Raw genomic sequence first — 17,601 nt, 5'->3', positions numbered from 1 at the left:
CCGCACTTCCGCAGCGAGCTGCTCCACACTATCAGACAATTGCTTTATCTCCATTGAGAGAAAAAAAAAAATTCCCCCTATGGCCTCAGAGATATAGAGGAAAAAATATACACACTTTTTTTTTTTTTTTTTACAATTCTTTACTGCTATTGAGTACCCTAGGATCTGCGGTATGGCGGGTGATTCTGTTATGAGTGAGTCACCGTAGGAGGCAAAAACAGAAATACAAGCTAAGTCCAGAAAACCAGAGAAGTTGGCAACTATCAGATTGCAGACCCCTGAACCTATCAACACAACTAGCAGTAGCCGTGGGGGGTTCCTACGATAACCTAGACCCCTCGATCACAGCCGGAAAATTAAATAGGCCTAAAGAAAGAAAGGGGAAATCTAAACTGCCCCAGAGCAGACCCCAAAGCAATAGGCAGCCCCCAACATATAATGACGGTGAAGCAAGATGAAAACACTAACACAGACAGAAAGATAGACTGAGCAAAGACGGGGCCCAAAACTACCTAGATAGGAAAGGACAGGAATGCTGCTGTCTACAATCTGCCAAAACCCTATCAAAGACATAAGCCAACAAGCTGATATGAAAAAGGCCCTGAAGCAGCTAGGCTTCAAAAACTAAATCAGCACTCAGGAATTTTCAGAAGACAGAGCTAAAGGAATTCAGCACACCCCAGCAGGGAATGGCAGAAATCCAGAAAAACAAAGCAAAACAATTCAAAGCACCAATGCAAAAGGCCGAGCAGCAAACTTAGCTTTAGAGGAGCAGGAATTCAGACTGGTCTCCAAGGATCCCACAGAGAAATCACCCGCAGGGCTGAAGGGCGTCAGCAGCCTTATATCCAGTCAGTAGGTCCACTCAGCCAGTCATCATCATCAGCCTCAGGTGTTTGATAATCAGGCTCACTACCTTTCTTTACCAGAAGAGGGAGTTCCTCGGGACTCAGTAATGAAGGGGAAAATGAACTCACAACTCTGCCCCTTATGAACCTCCACCCTTAATTAACCCCTTGTGAATATAGCTACACCTCAAGATTTAAATGCAGTATAGTTAACCCTTAAACACACAGATAGTAAAATAAGAGATTAATCCTGTAGAGAGAAAAGCCCCCCAAATAGCCCCCCAAATATTGAACAGGTAGAAAAGCACTCAGCAATCCACAACACCATGCAGGACGCTTGACATTTGCCACAGAACAACAGGATTGGCAAATTCGCCACTGGCACCCTGTGTTCTACACAGATGAAAGCAGGTTTACACTGAGCACATGTTACAGACATGACAGAGTCTGGAGACGCCATGGAGAGTGATCTGCTGCCTGCAACATCCTTCAGCATGACTGGTTTGGCAGTGGCTCAGTAATGGTGTGGGGTGGCATTTCTTTGGAGGGCTGCAGTGTTGGGCTGTGAGCACAACCCCCATCTGTGGACGTCGGGCACTCAGACCATCCTCAAGGAGTCGGTTTCTAACCGTTTGTGCAGACACATGCACATTTGAGGCCTGCTGGAGGTCATTGTGCAGGGCTCTGGCAGTGCTCCTCCACTTCCTCCTTGCACAAAGGCTGATGTAGCGGTCCTACTGCTGGCTTGTTGCTCTCCTACGGCCCCCTCCACATCTCCTGGTGTACTGGCCTGCCTCCTGGTACTGCCAGACACAGCAAACCTTCTTGCCACAGCTCGCATAGATGTGCCATCCTGGATGAGCTGCACTACCTCAGCCACTTGTGTGGGTTGTAGAGTCTGTCTCATGCTACCATGAGTGTGAAAGCACAACCAACATTCAAAAGTGACCAAAACATCAGCCAGAAAGCATTGGTACTGAGATGTGGTCTGTGGTCCCCACCTGCAAAACCACTCCTTTATTAAGGGTGTCTTGATTATTGCCAATATTTTCCAACTGTTTTCTATTCCATTTGCACAAGAGCATGTGAAATTGATTGTCAAACAGTGTTGCTTCCTAAGTGGACAGTTTGATTTCACAGAAGTTTGATTTACTTGGAGTTATATTCTGTTGTTTAAGTGTTCCCTTTATTTTTTTGAGCAGTGTACAGTTGGGTCCATATATATTTGGACAGAGACAACATTTTTGTGTATTAGTACAGCGGTGGGGCCAGTGCCTGCACCACCCAGCTCCCTAGCAAGGGATAGGTGTAGGGTGTGCTAGGGTGACAGGCTCCGGCTCGGCGACAGGTGAGGAGCCTGTATAGGGAACATTAGGAGTGTGAGGGACACTGACTCAGGGGAGTGCAGGAGGTCTCTGCGTCCCCGTTCCCTATCGCAGGGCCCACCGTTGTAACTGTTTCCCCTTTCCCCGTGTCTTGTCATTTTAGTTACCGGCCTGCGGGTTGTGTCACACAGGACAGTTACACGTGCCGTGTCTTGTCTTAGTTACCGGCCTGCGGGTCATGTCACACAGGAAGGGTCCACGTGACATTATCACCAACCTTACATTTTTCTCTGTTGAGCCATGGGCCAAGTGCAGACCGGTGAGCAGTTGCTGCTGGCCCTCACTGAGGTTAGTGAGGAGTTGAATGATGTGTTTCAGCAGCACCTGCAGCGGAATTATGGGTCTGAGGCTTATCCTCTGCCTCAACTAGAGGGTCCATATATGGCCTTGGCGAGGATATGCCGTGGAGTCGCTGCTGGGGAGCAGGACTTACTTATACAGGCGGACGTACCCAGGCAGGTGGGTGGAGTCAGTGTCCCCATGGTGCTGCCTGGTGTTCCCCAAGGTGAAGAGGTATGTCCCTGTAGTGAGCAGACTAATGAGTTAGTCCTTGGCACTCACGCCGATACTTTGGCTATATCAGAGAAGCCGTGTCCCCCGGGTCGTGTGGAGGAAGACGACCTGGGAGTGTATATATCCTCCTCGCCCTCAGAAAGTGCTATGTCAGCAGAGGTGATGGTTGGCGAGGTACCTTAGGGCATACCGGCGCTTGTTAACAGTGGAGCAGAAGTCAGTCTGGTGGATGCTCAGTTTGTCCAGACTCATAGTCTGAGTGTTGAGACGCCGGACAAACCCATAAGCGTCCAGGCCATTAACTCTGTCCCACTGAGCCAGGGGGGTTAAACCAAGTCGTAGAAGACATTGTTCTGTATAGTAAACATCATGATGAGTCCCAGTCATACTACGTCTTGGAGGGAAATCCAGCACCTATCATTGTGGGTCCCCCTTGGTCTAAAAAACACAACCCGGTTTTAGATTGGTGGACTAGGGAAGAAGTCAGCTGGGAGCAGTCGTGTGAGGGCTGCTGCCTAGGGGCTACTGTCTCTGCCATCTCTCTACAATCGTCCCTTTCCTCTCCAGTGGTAGCAGCTGAGGTGCTGCAGGAGAGTAGGGGCAAGGCTCAACCCTCGCCATTAGCCAACCCTGAGAGGCACATACCTCATAGTAGGAGGGGTTGGAGGGTGGTGTTTCCCTTGGTGAAATGCGGGGGTGTGAGTGTGGTGACACAGGGGGACGCCTCTGTTGTCAGTGCCAGAAAGAGTTCACCGTATTGTGACAAATGAATGTGTGGCAATAAATGTTTCGGGTCCGGACCTGTGAGTGAACGAGCATGTATGGGTGGCCACCAAAAACATCCAGTGGAAGTGTGTTGCGGGGGTCTGGAATTCTCAGGTGATCGGGCCGTATCTGGTGTCGGCTATCCAGGGCCCAGAGACTTACCAGCTGGAGTTACCCACATGCTTGCCCATACACCTCTCATTCCCCAGATCGGCGCTTTGGAGATGGGTGGTACCTCCGGAGCATGCATTGCCAGTACCAGCTGTGCTAGTTTGTCATAAACCTGAAGTGCAGGTAGTTGCTGGGGTGAACTCTGGACCTGGGCGTCCCCGCTGTAGATGGTTCCCTGATGAGGAGCGTTCTTGAGGGTCCAGAGGCCCCTCATTAAGGGGAGGGTACTGTCATGATCCATGCTGGATCATGACAGATAAAATACACTAGTAACCTTTTTTTTTTCCTTAAGCCGTGGTGCGTAAGGATAGTTTTGCCCCCGGTGGCCATTAGGGTCATTGCACTGTGGTGGTTTCGGTTCTAGTTTTGCCCCCGATGGCCATTAGGGTCATTGCACTCTGGTTTCTTTTTATTTTAGTGCATGTGATTATAAAGCAGGTGTGATTGCTCTGGCTCTGCTATAAAAGAGTGGCAGGTGTTGCAATCACTGTTGGTGATAGTGGTCATTTCCAACCATCCTTGGTGGAGGAAGGAGCTAGAGAGAGTTCCTTGCAGCACAGTCAGAGTCCTGGTGTGGAAGGAGTCACAGAGGAGATTTCCTTGCAGCTCTGACAGAGCTTGGTGGCAGCTATTTAGGAGAAAAGCTGCATTCTGGTGGTGGACTCTGTTGCTGGGAGCAAGAGCAACAGAACAAAGCTAAGTGGTGTTTCCCTGTGTGTATTTTTCCCTGGTGTGTATTAGTACAGCGGTGGGGCCAGTGCCTGCACCACCCAGCTCCCTAGCAAGGGATACGTGTAGGGTGTGCTAGCGTGACAGGTTCCGGCTCGGCGACAAGTGAGGAGCCTGTATAGGGAACGTTAGGAGTGTGAGGGACACTGACTCAGGGGAGTGCAGGAGGTCTCCACATCCCTATTCCCTATTGCAGGGCCCACCGTTGTATCCGTTTCCCCTTTCCCCGTGTCTTGTCGTTTTAGTTACCGGCCTGTGGGTCGTGTCACACAGGACAGTTACACGTGCCGTGTCTTGTTGTCTTAGTTACCGGCCTGCGGGTCGTGTCACACAGGACGGGTCTACGTGACAGTTAGTTCTCCAATAACCGGCCTAGTAGTGGAAACAGCTACGATCACCTCCGTTAATTGTTGGTCAATTGTGTAATTGTCCTGACGAGAAGAGGCAGCACGCGGCTGATCGTGAAAATTAGATAACATCGTTGTGGGCTCAGCGTGACCTTTCTAGCTGTGATCTTTGATAACGGCCAAATTGATATTTCCAGAAACCATTGTGAGCAGTATGGGACAATCCCCTCCTCTCTATTGTTGCCCTCATGGTCACATGTGCAGTTCAGGTAAGGGTTAATATTTCCTATACTGTCACCTCCTCATATTATGCTATTAGTTAAATAACCCAGGGCAGCCAATAGCAGATAGCGCTCGGCAGCCCCACCTAGTGGTAGGAATATATAGTGCAGATATCAGGAGGATATAATTCGAGGTCGTATCTGCTGCTCCTACAGATTGTCTTCTCCTGGATATTCCCCTCTGTCTCCGGGGCACAATGATAGCCTGTCTGCTGCTCCTCCTCAGTCTCGGTAAGTCCTGATATTATCGGGAGCCTCTCAGGTGATGGGAATATAGCAGGGACTGATCACCAGGCAGCTCCCTGACCCAGGGGAGGAATATTCACTGTAACCTCCGTCATTCCTGGTAAATGCAGCACTCCATGTCACACAAGGTGATGGTGGGTTTTATCTTCTAGGGTTGGTGGAAGGCCGCATAATCCAATTGCCGACCAAAAATTTAAACGATATGCTGAAGGAAACAATGAACAAAGAGATGGCAGATGCTCTTCCTTATGGCTGCATATGTGTATCATCTGCAAGTAATCAGAATGTGGAGCACATCGAAAGGTAAGTGAAAATCTACAGTACAAGACGTGAGCTGCAGTTCTATGTAACACCACAGATAAAACACAGAGTTATCACTGTTATCTGTGGTGTTACGTGGGACAGCAGGTGACATCTACATTATCTGTTTTTGACAAAATAGGGTGCACTAACAGTGCCAATAGAAATGTATAGGTAAGGGTTAATAGGTGCCGCAACAGTGGGATAAACTATCAAAAAAGAGGAGAAAAAGACACCACTGCAACAAGCGCACACTAAACCAATTAGAAAGAAATATTTATTGATACAAAAGAGTTACATGTTAAAAACATAATAAAAATATGGTGAGCATCCCACAATACATAGCAGTAGAATATGGCACATACAACATATGAAACCTGATATAATAACCCATGTGTAATCCATGTGCGATCCTACCCAACTGCACAATATCCCAAGCACTTCTCTCACCTGTGACCATTGGCTGTTATACTGTGTAATAAACCGGGGCATCGAGTCTCGAGTCTTGTCACGTGGAACCAAGAGAGAATCCTGTGTACATCCATTTGCTCGTTGATAAGCTCGTGAGATACTACCCCGGGGATAATTTCTCTTCTTAAAGCGCTTCGTTAGATGTAGGGCTTCCTCATGAAACACATCATCCGATGGGCTGATTGCCTTATGCGCCGTTGTGGATTACATGGATAGTGCAGCATGCCAATGTGTGGCGGCTGCGCTCCATGGGAGAGCTCCATGCGTTCCACTGGACGCATGCGTGGTGGAGCTTTTTGCTTCAGGGACAGAGCTGTTTATACAGTACACAGCGCATTCGTGGCGGCCATTTTTTCTCATGTGACCGGGACGCCGGTCTCTCTTTTCACTGATTGGGATTGCCAGACGGAAGTGTTTGCTATGTTGCACGTGTGTATCCACCGGGACCTCGGTAAGGTATTTAAAGCGCTGGGACCTTGGTCAGTTACTTCCCCTGACGAAGCCGCACGGGTTGTGGCGATACGAGTGGGGTATGGTCCTGGGTATAGTACCCACTTTATATATCTTTTAATTGCAGCCTTATTTTCCCATAGCGTTTTTGGAGACTGTCTGATGTGGCATATATGAGCATTGGGTTGGTTATTTTGGCCATCTTTTGCTGTGTGGCTTATTATGGCTTATATGCCTAATCTGGGCAGATTGTGGGGCTACATGCATCTTTATGCGGTTATTGTGCAAGATTAGGGCCTTGGTCTCCATGAGCCTAGCTATAGGGTGGTGGCTGTGATATTGTGCAGTTGGGTAGGATCGCACATGGATTACACATGGGTTATTATATCAGGTTTCATATGTTGTATGTGTCATATTCTACTGCTATGTATTGTGGGATGCTCACCATATTTTTATTATGTTTTTAACATGTAACTCTTTTGTATCAATAAATATTTCTTTCTAATTGGTTTAGTGTGCGCTTGTTGCAGTGGTGTCTTTTTCTCCTCTTTTTTATCTACATTATCTGCACTCAGAGTTATCATTGTGCTATATGTGGTGTTACATAGGACTGCAGGTGACATCTACTACATTATCTGTACTCAGAGTTATCACTGTGCTTTATGTGGTGTTACATAGGACTGCAGGTGACATCTACTACATTATCTGTACTCAGATAGTTATCACTGTACTATATGTGGTGTTACATAAGACTGCAGGTGACTTATCCTACAATATATGGTTATATGGTATGCATTGCTGAATGTCCACCACTTTCCCATGCTCCTGAATGCCCCATGCGAACTGCATTGTATTTTATATGGTATGCATTGCTGAATGTCCACCACTTTCCCATGCTCCTGAATGCCCCATGCATTGTATTTTATATGGTATGCATTGCTGAATGTCCACCACTTTACCATGCTCCTGAATGCCCCATGCATTGTATTTTATATGGTATGCATTGCTGAATGTCCACCACTTTCCCATGCTCCTGAATGCCCCATGCATTGTATTTTATATGGTATGCATTGCTGAATGTCCACCACTTTCCCATGCTCCTGAATGCCCCATGCGAACTGCATTGTATTTTATATGGTATGCATAACTTACCCATCTTCTAGTATCCATAATTGTAGTCCATCTTGTTATCTTTACCACACATCTAAGTGGCCTGTATAACCCCTTCCCCCTTTATGACCTCTGCTTAACTCTGTGCATTTGGCCTGGCAGTCACACCCCACATTCACTCACACCTGATTGTGCTTAGCAGCACATATATTTAGCACCATGGGTCTGCTCCAGACATAGTCGGTGCCATCAATTTCAAAATCCTATTTCAAAGTACTATTTCTAAGTACTGTTGAATAAGACTGGAATTGGACTGGAATTGACTGTAAGGTAACGGACTATAACACCACAACAATGTTTCGCCTTCTTTTTACTATCACCCTCATACTACTCTATTTCTCCCTGACTCCTGCAATCCCCCCTCCTAGTAAGGAACTATTCATCTCCCCCTCCATCCTTCCCAGCCACCTAACCTTCTCCTCACAACTGTTCCTCCCCATACAATCCTTTTTCTCCAGGCATGCACGGCCACATCATGTCCTATCCTCCTCCCACCTTCTAATGCTCTGTCTACTACTCCTCATTGCTGGCGACATATCCCCAAATCCTGGCCCCCCTCAACACATCCCTGCACTCACTTGTACTACCCTGCCACGATCCTCTACACGTCTTCACAACCATGACAACCTCATACCTATTCATCCAGCCTCCACTCCCCCAACCCCCTTACCTGGAGCCCTATGGAACGCACGCTCTGTCTGCAACAAGCTGTCATTTATCCATGACCTCTTTATCACCAACAAATTCTCCCTACTCGCCATCACTGAAACCTGGCTCACTCCCTCTGACACAGCCTCTCCAGCTGCGCTCTGCTATGGCGGACTCCATCTCTCTCACATCCCTCGCAACAGCAATAAACGTGGTGGAGGAGTTGGCTTGCTCCTGTCTGATATTTGCTCCTTTACCCCAATTCCTCTGCCACTCTCCACTACTCTTCCCTCGTTCAAGGTGCACACCGTCCGCATCCATTCCCCCTCCAACCTCCAACTGGCTGTCATCTACCGCCCCCCAGAACTAGCCATCTCCACCTTTCTCGACCACTTCACCACCTGGCTACTCCATTTCCTTTCTGCTGACATCCCCACCATCATCATGGGCGACTTCAACATCCCTATTGACACTTCCACCCCGACTGCCTCTAAACTTCTATCGCTCACGGCTTCCCTCGGCCTCACTCAATGGTCCTCTGCAGTCAATCACAAAGATGGTCACACGCTGGACCTTATCTTCACCCGTCTCTGTTCCCTCACTAATCTCAATAACTCACCCCTCCCCCTGTCAGACCACAACCTACTGACATTCTCTTCCCTCTCCTCTCCTACTGCGCAACCCCCGCTCCATAATCTCGCTCACCCTCGCAGGATTCTCAAACACCTCAATTTACAATCACTCTCTGAATCCCTTCTCCCTCTTACAGACATAGCTTCCCTTCATGACACAGATGCTGCTGCCACTTTTTATAACACCACAATAACAGCAACACTTGATTCGGCCGCCCCCCTCATGCAGAGCAAAACGCGAACAATCAACAGGCAGCCCTGGCTGACCAGCCTGACAAAAGAACTACGACGGGTTTCCAGGGCCGCTGAGCGGAGATGGAAGAGAACCCATTCTACTGAGCACTTCAATGCATACAAGCAGTCCCTTGCCAGCTTTAAGTCCACGCTCTCTGCCGCAAAACAAACTTACTTTTCATCTCTCATATCCTCCCTGTCTCATAACCCTAAACAGCTCTTCAACACTTTCAATTCTCTACTCTGTCCCACAGCACCTCCTCCACCTCCTCTTTTTTCTGCTGAAGACACTGCCTCCATCTTAAAGCAGAAGATCGACACGATCAGACAAAACTTTGGCCCGCAGCCCCCAGTGTCCCTCTTAGCCGCTCAGCCCTGTTCTGCAAAAGCCAGCTTCTCCACCATGACAGAAGATCAGCTCTCCACCCTTCTGTCAAGATCACACCTCACCACTTGTGCCCTCGACCCACTCCAGTCCCACCTCATCTCTAACTTGGCCACAGTCCTCATTCCATCTCTAACACACCTTTTCAACCTTTCACTTACAAATCGTGTATTTCCCTCATCCTTCAAACATGCCTCAATCACACCCATCCTCAGAAAGCCCTCCCTTGACCCATCCTCTGTGTCTAACTATCGCCCAATATCTCTTCTCCCTTATGCCTCAAAACTACTGGAACAGCATGTATATCTTGAACTGTCCTCCCACCTCTCCTCCTGTTCCCTCTTTGACCGGTTACAATCTGGCTTCCGACCGCAAAACTCAACTGAAACTGCCCTAACGACTTACTAACCGCCAAGAGCAAGTGACACTACTCTGTCCTCCTTCTCCTGGACCTGTCCTCTGCCTTCGACACCGTAGACCATTCCCTCCAGCTACAGATTCTCTCATCTCTTGGCATCACAGACTTGGCCCTATCCTGGATCTCATCATACCTAACGGACCGAACATTCACTGTCTCCCTCTCACACACCACCTCCTCACCTCGCCCTCTGTCTGTCGGTGTTCCCCAAGGCTCTGTCCTAGGACCCCTACTATTCTCCATCTATACCTTCGGCTTGGGACAGCTGATAGAATCCCACGGTTTGCAGTATCACCTCTACGCCGATGACACGCAGATCTACCTATCTGGACCTGACCTCGCCTCCTTACTGACTGAAATCCCACAATGTCTGTCTGCTATCTCAGCCTTCTTCTCTGCTCGCTTTCTCAAACTGAACATGGACAAAACAGAATTTATCATCTTTCCCTCATCTCACTCTACCCCTCCACCAGACCTATCCATCAATGTCAACAGCTGCTCTCTTTCCCCAGTCCCGCAGACTCGGTGCCTTGGGGTGATCCTCGACTCTGCGCTCTCTTTCAAACCACATATCCAAGCCCTCGTCTCCTCCTGCCGCCTCAAACTCAAAAATATTTCCCGGATCCGCTCATTCCTCAACCACGAAACGACAAAAACACTAGTGCACGCTCACATCATCTCCCGCCTCGACTACTGCAACCTCCTACTCTCTGGCCTCCCCTCTAGCACTCTGACACTGCTCCAGTCCATCCTACACTCTGCTGCCTGACTAATCCACCAGTCTCCCCGCTACTCCCCAGCCTCCCCCCTATGCCAGGCCCTTCACTGGCTTCCTATTGCCCAGAGGATCCAATTCAAAACCCTAACCATGACATACAAAGCCATCCACAACCTGTCTCCTCCATACATCTGTGACATGGTCTCTAGGTACTTACCCGCACGCAACCTTCGATCATCTCAAGATCTCCTTCTCTACTCCCCCTTATCTCTTCTTCCCACAACCGCATACATGACTTCTCCCGTGCTTCCCCCAGACTCTGGAACTCCCTGCCTCAACACATCAGACTCTCACCATCAACGGAAACCTTCAAGAAGAACCTGGAGACCCACCTGTTCCGACAAGCCTAAAGCCTGCAATGATCCTCGGTCTACTGAACCACCGCACGACCTGCTCTACCCCCTCCTACTGTATCCTCACCCATCCCTGTAGACTGTGAGCCCTCGCGGGCAGGGTCCCCTCTCCTTATGTACTTGTGCATCCCTTGTCTTGTATATATTACACTTGTCTATAATTCCCCTTTTGACATGTAAAGCGCCATGGAATAAATGGCGCTATAAAATGCATAATAATAATAATAATATTTAGTCAGAGACTTATCACTGTGTTATCTGTGATGTTACATAGGACTGCAGGTGACATCTACTTCATTATCTGTACTCAGATTTATCACTGTGTTATCTGTGGTGTTACATAGGACTGCAGGTGACATCAGGTGCACTCTTGCATGTTCACCATCCCCATACCTGAGATCCTCCATCTCAAGTGCTGCTCGCCATTGGCTGCTGCCATATTATGTTCTTCTGCTACTTAATGTTATTTCTTGCATTCTCGGCTTTGTTTCTTGTTCTCACTTTACTGATGTCGCCTTCTTCTTCTTCTTCCCCTTCTTCTTCTTTTTCTTCTATCACTTATTCCCATTCTGTATATTTTATTACAATCTGCTGATTCCATGTAATACGGATTTCTGTGATCGTCGTTATCTTCGTATTTATATTACCTGGCGTCTTATTACCTTTTGTAGGTGTATTGTTATTTTCTCTTACCTAGCAGTAGACATAATTATTGGTCCTTAGCCATAATATATTCTTTATTTATGCCGTTGTAGTTTAGTGGTTGTTTTACACTTGTTCAGCTACAAAGATAGTTAAAAAAAAGGAGGTTAGAAAACAATAACTGAAAAATTGCCCGGTCGAGAAAGGGTTAATAGTATGGGTCTTCTCCTACAGACCAACAGGATTTTTTTTCTTTTTTGCCTCCAGGGCTCAGGTGTTATTGATGACATTATGGTTTGGCCCCGGTGACATTACTCTCTTGCTTCCTCAGGTGCTGTGCTCTATGGAATTGCTGCCGTAAAGCTATCGATATCTGTTACTCAGGATTACCGAAATACACTTTCACTTACAGTAAAGGGATCATCCGTTGTGGTAAGTCCACAGTTCTCTTTGGGGTCAGGATACAAGGTGACATTGTGAGATACAACTGTAATAAACCCTTAGCTGTGATTACAAAAAAGTTCTACTTCCTTCACTTCATTCAGAAACATTAAACTTGTATGGAAGCTTTAAGCACAATGGCCCTGATTCATCAAATCTGATGTTTCTTTGCCAGTTATGATCCCGGATGCGCTGTAGTGAGAAACTCCCATCTCCTGAAGAAGCATGCAGCTCACAGTGAATCTGGTGCAACCTTCAAATCTGAACCCTAGTCATGGATCAAAGATTATTTCTATATGACTTTATGTCATTTTCCTGCTATATATTATGAGTTTGTCGCGTTTTACTTGGCCATGCCCTCGGCTAAGCTCCACCAACTTTTCAAATGTTGGAAAAACAGCAGAAGTAGAAAAGAAAGAGAAAAGGAAGAGAAAAGAAAAGAACTAAATAATGACGAGCACACTCATAAATATACAAAATAGACACAATATTTATTGGCAAAAAGAGACATACATTTAAAAAGAAGTAAAACTGTACAATGGTCCCAGTCCTAACACAGTACACAAATATTTGTGCGATGTGCAAAATCAACTCCTGTGATGTTTCACAGGGACACATGATAGCATAAAGCACATGTGTTTTTTTGCAGTTGATATAAAATTATGAATGGTGTTGTGTCGAAGACCGTGGTTTTACAAAAGTATCCTGTGTAGGATGCATTTACTGGCAAATATTGCAGTCTCCACAAGGAAAGGAACCCCTCAGTTCAAATTGGCCGCAGGCCTTGAGTAATGGCTACTAGTAAGGATGTCCCTAAAATTGGGGGCCCTTCTTGCTATAAGGAAAGGTCGATCGCCCACAATGGTGTGGTGGCTTGAAGATCAGCTGTAAGAATCTTCCAATGTTTTTGTAAGACCTGTCTCACTTGTGTCCATTGTGTGTTGTAATTGGTGATAAACTTAAGCTGGAGATCATGCGGCCTGCAGTTGGTGGTCAGTAACAAATCCTGTGTTACTTGTCACATTGGTAGGCTGCTTAAACTGCTTAAATGTATTTTCTAGGGTATCCCCTCCTCCTGAATCTCTCCGTGAGCTCTTGTGCTTGGCTACGGAAGTCTGTGACCTTTGTGCAGTTTCTTCTTGCTCTCAAAAATGGTCCCATGGGGACCTCTTTTTTCGTGTGCAGCAGATGAAAACTATGTTACTCCAAGAGACTGTTCATCACGTTGGGTTTATGATACAGGTTAGTCACCAAATGACCATCCTGTACCGAGAGAGTGAGGTCCAAAAAGATTGCTGAAATGGGAGACATGGAATTGGTAAGAAGTATGTTGAGAGAGTTCTGATTCAAAGATTCCGAAAACATAGAACATTCTTGTAGCGTACCTAGCCAGGCAAAAAAGATGTCATCGATATAACGTTGCCAGTGTCGAATCTTGTCCTTAAACCACCATGAGCGGTAAACCACCATAGACTTCAACCAATCCAAGAATAGGTTCACAAAGGCTGCATGCATCGGGCCCCCGTGGCCACTCCAGAGGCCTGCAAATAGAATGACCTATCGGATAAGAAATAATTGTGTCTCAGGACAATTATTGTGTCTCAGGACAAAATCAAGAAGATTGATAATAAAGGAATCATGCATTCTGTCGTAATTCAGTTGGTGATCAACAAAGTAAGTGACTGCTCTCATACCATCAGAATAGTTGATGTTGGAGAATAAAGACTCAACGTCACATGTGACCAAAAGTGCGTGAGCAGGAAAAGTGATGTTACAACAAGTCTTAGTGAAATATGATTTATCTTTCACGAATGAGGGAAGCTGCATGACCTGCAGTTGCAAAAAGAAGTCCTCATATGTACTGGCCTTTTCACATAAGCTGCCAATCCAGGACACCATGGGGTGGCCTGGAGGTTTGGAGATGTTGTTATGCACTTTGGGTAGCATATAGAATGCAGATGTAACCGGATGTTCTACCAATATAAACTTCCTGTCTCTGACATTTACGATGCCCATGTCACATGCCCGATCTAATAGGCCCCTGAGTTTGACGGAGAAAGATCCAGTGAGGTCTGAGGGGAGTCTACGGTAGAACGTAGGGTCATCAAGCTGTCTGTAGGCCTCCGCCAGGTTCCTTTTTTACCCCTTGTCAGCTTCCATTATCAGAAAAGTGTTGTTATTTTTAAGGCTCCAAACGGCTTGCTTTTCTGAGGTACTTAGGTTACGATGATGATTTGAGTACGATGGTAATTGGAGTATATTGTTCTTCACCAACTCAAAGAAAATTCAGATCTCCTGGACCAAGGACAAGAGCTGTATCAGACTCATTTTCTTTCAGTAGCTCAACTAGATCACAGAAAATTTGTCGGTCTGTCTCATCCAGTGTTTTAATCATATCTGGTTTTCTGTAAAGAACTTGAAGAACCATGTTGCGCTTCATGTTATATCGCTGCCATCCGCTTCTCTAATTACTCAGTAACAACAGTTTGCTTCTCGTGCAAAGCACATTTACCAGGTTAGGGCAGAGATGTCAGCCCTTACTGACATGGCGCGTCATGTCCTTGCTTCTGGTTGCACATAGAGGCCTCACGATCTCCACTGGTATGTAATTACATCTAACTATACTTGTTATTAGGCTTTGACTGGCTACAGGGACTATAGTTACCCTGACAAAGCCGTGCTTGACTCGGCAAAATGTGTGGGGCCATGTCCCTGGTCCTATTATGCTCTCTTGCTCCACCTAACAGACTGGACATTAAGCATCTCCCACTCACACACCACCTACTCACCTCTCCCCCTATATTTCGGAGTCCCGCAAGGTTCAGTCCTATGACCCCTGATCTTCTCTAGTAACACCTTTGGCCTGGGTCAGCTCATAGAATCTCACGGCTTGCAGTATCACCTCCATGCTCATGACACACAGATCTACATCTCTGGACCTGATATCACCTCCTTACTAACCAGGATCCAACAATGTCTGTCTGCTATTTCATCCTTCTTCTCCACTAGCTTTCTATAACTTAATATGTACAAAACAGACTTCATCATCTTTCCCTCATCTCACTCGACCCCCCTAACAGACCACATATCCATCATATTCAAAGTCTGCTCACTCTCCCTAGTCTCACCAGCTCGCTGCTTCGGGGTAACTCTTGACACTGATCTCGCCTTCAAACCACATTTCGAAGCCCTTTCCACTTCCTGCCGACTTTAACTCAAAAATATTTCCCGGATTTGTACATTCCTGCACAAAGAGTCTTCAAAAACTCTAGTGCAAGCCATCATCATCTTCTGCCTTGACTACTGCAACCTCCTGCTCTGTGGCCTCCCTTCTAACACTCTCGCGCCCCTCCAATCTATTCTAAATTCTGCTGCCCGACTAATCCACTTGTCCCCCCTCTATTCCCCAGCCTCTCCCCTCTGTCAATCTCTTCACTAGCTCCCCATTACCCAGAGACTCCAGTTCAAAACCCTAACCATGACATACAAAGCCGTCCACAACCTGTCTCCTCCATACATCTGTGACCTCGTATCTCGGTACTTACCTGCATGCAAGCTCCGATCATCAAAAGATCTCCTTCTCTACTCCCCCTCTTCCCACAACCGCATACAAGATTTCTCCCGCACATCACCCCTACTCTGGAACTCTCTACCCCAACATAGAGCGTTAAGACTTGGACCATTGTACGGTTTTACTTGTTTTTATATGTGTCTCTTTTTGCCATTAAACATTGTGTATATTTTGTATATTTATGAGTGTGCTCATCATTATGTTCTTCTTTTCTTTTCTCTTTCCTTTCTATCACGCATCTTTGATTAACTACTAGATATAGCACCTATATCTGCACTGGGTATATTGATTGGAGTGCGCCCTGCTCCTACTACTTATGCAAAATTTCAGTTTTACGCCACATTCAGGGGGTAGACTGACTAATTGTTTGAAATTCTATTAGAAAGACAGAAGTATCGAATTCAGAATTGGCAGCCATTAAACTTCATATACTGAGCAAAAAGTCTCTTTATCACGGCTGCGTTCTTTTATAAACCTTCTTTCATTCTTCTCCCATAAAGTAGAAATTCACATTCAGCACCATTCACTATTAAATCGGATTAGGCCTCTTTCACACATCAGTTTTTTGCCTTCAGGCGCGATCCGGCTTTTTTTTGTAAAACCGGATCCGGCAAAATGCAATGCCGGATCCAGTTTTTCCCCATTGACTTGCATTAGCGCCGGATCGTGCCGGATGGCATTGCGTTTCATCCGTTTTTTGCCGGATCCGGCAACTTGTCTCATTCCGGCGTCTGGAAAAAACAGCTACTGTAACGTTTTTTGTCTCCGGCGAAAAAGCCGGAAGCGCCGGATCCGGCGCTTCCAGCTTTTTGCTACAATGAAAGTCTATGGGCGCCGGAATGCGCTGGATCCAGAAAAAGACGGATCCAGCCACCGGATCCGGTTTTTTTAAGTCTGCGCATGCTCAGATCCAATTGGCCAGCCCCCAGGAACAGATATACCTGCTAGACGGATCCAGCAAAAAAACGGATCCGTTTCTACAGTTCTCCAAAATTTATGCCGGATCCGTTTTTTCAAAAAATAGCCGGATCCTGCCTGACGGCAAAAAACTGATGTGTGAAAGTAGCCTTACAGTTCTGCCAAGGAGTTAACAGCAGTGGCAGTGCTCAGTATATTGATAGAGCATGTACAAAATCAGAGAAACACAGAAGATGCGGCAATCAAAAAACCGTTTGAGCTACATGGTAAAAACTGAGTGATGGACGTTTCGCATTCACTCACGCTTCATCTAATGCTGTATCGTGTTCTATTTTTCTATGGACTTCTTTTATTATCACAAATCATTCATCTTATATCTCAGGCACAGATCGTTGATAATGATAAATGATAAATGTTTCTGTTACACCCACAGGTGAAATTCCGGATATAAGCCATTGTGCCAGACTTAACTGTGAGTGTGAACGGAAAACTGTGATGTGTTTAATGAACCCTGAGAATTCAGAAGCAAACTCAGAAGTTGAAAAAAAGTGTTATAGGAAACTTAAAACCTGCCCTGAGCGATCAGACATAAAGAAGTTGTTGTTTGGAATAAAATAAATATCAATCTATGAGAATTTTACATTGTATTCAGTCAATTAATTGTTATTAGAAACCGAGGACACAACAAAGAAGACCGAGAGAGCACAGAAATGGGATGATATTCAGCACCTCAATTCTGCTGGTGCAGTCACTGCGTACATACATTACATTACTGATCCTGTACCGATCATGGGTTACATCTGGTATTATACTCCAAAGTTGCACTCACTATTGTGCTGGTGCAGTCACAGCGTACATAACATTACATTACTAATCCTGAGTTACATCCTGTATTATACTCCGGA

The 17,601-nt window shown here is 46.3% G+C and overlaps 1 protein-coding gene across 1 annotated transcript; it reads left to right on the top strand.

Annotated features, from left to right (window-relative positions):
• The first annotated feature begins 5,154 nt into the window (after nt 1–5,154).
• LOC141085275 (acidic phospholipase A2 homolog vipoxin A chain-like) lies at nt 5,155–17,336 on the top strand. Its single transcript, XM_073570553.1, has 4 exons — nt 5,155–5,270; nt 5,438–5,588; nt 12,098–12,198; nt 17,130–17,336. Exons 1-4 carry the CDS (start codon nt 5,237–5,239, stop codon nt 17,312–17,314), a joined length of 471 nt encoding a protein of 156 aa, XP_073426654.1. The 5' UTR covers nt 5,155–5,236; the 3' UTR covers nt 17,315–17,336.
• The last annotated feature ends 265 nt before the right edge of the window (nt 17,337–17,601 follow it).

This window comes from Dendrobates tinctorius, unplaced genomic scaffold, assembly GCF_039654945.1.
Source record: "Dendrobates tinctorius isolate UK_male_01 unplaced genomic scaffold, ASM3965494v1 ptg000028l, whole genome shotgun sequence".
NCBI classification, from domain to species: domain Eukaryota; kingdom Metazoa; phylum Chordata; class Amphibia; order Anura; family Dendrobatidae; genus Dendrobates; species Dendrobates tinctorius.
The sequence above is the reverse complement of the archived record's forward strand: the minus strand, read 5'-3'. Positions and strand labels throughout refer to the sequence as shown.

Bases quoted from the DNA above. Each gene is read 5' to 3' on its own strand.
- LOC141085275 (XM_073570553.1), top strand. From the start codon at position 5,237: ATGATAGCCTGTCTGCTGCTCCTCCTCAGTCTCG. The intron at 5,589-12,097 runs GTAAGTGAAAAT...TTGCTTCCTCAG, and splicing joins AATGTGGAGCACATCGAAAG to GTGCTGTGCTCTATGGAATT. The intron at 12,199-17,129 runs GTAAGTCCACAG...TTACACCCACAG, and splicing joins TAAAGGGATCATCCGTTGTG to GTGAAATTCCGGATATAAGC.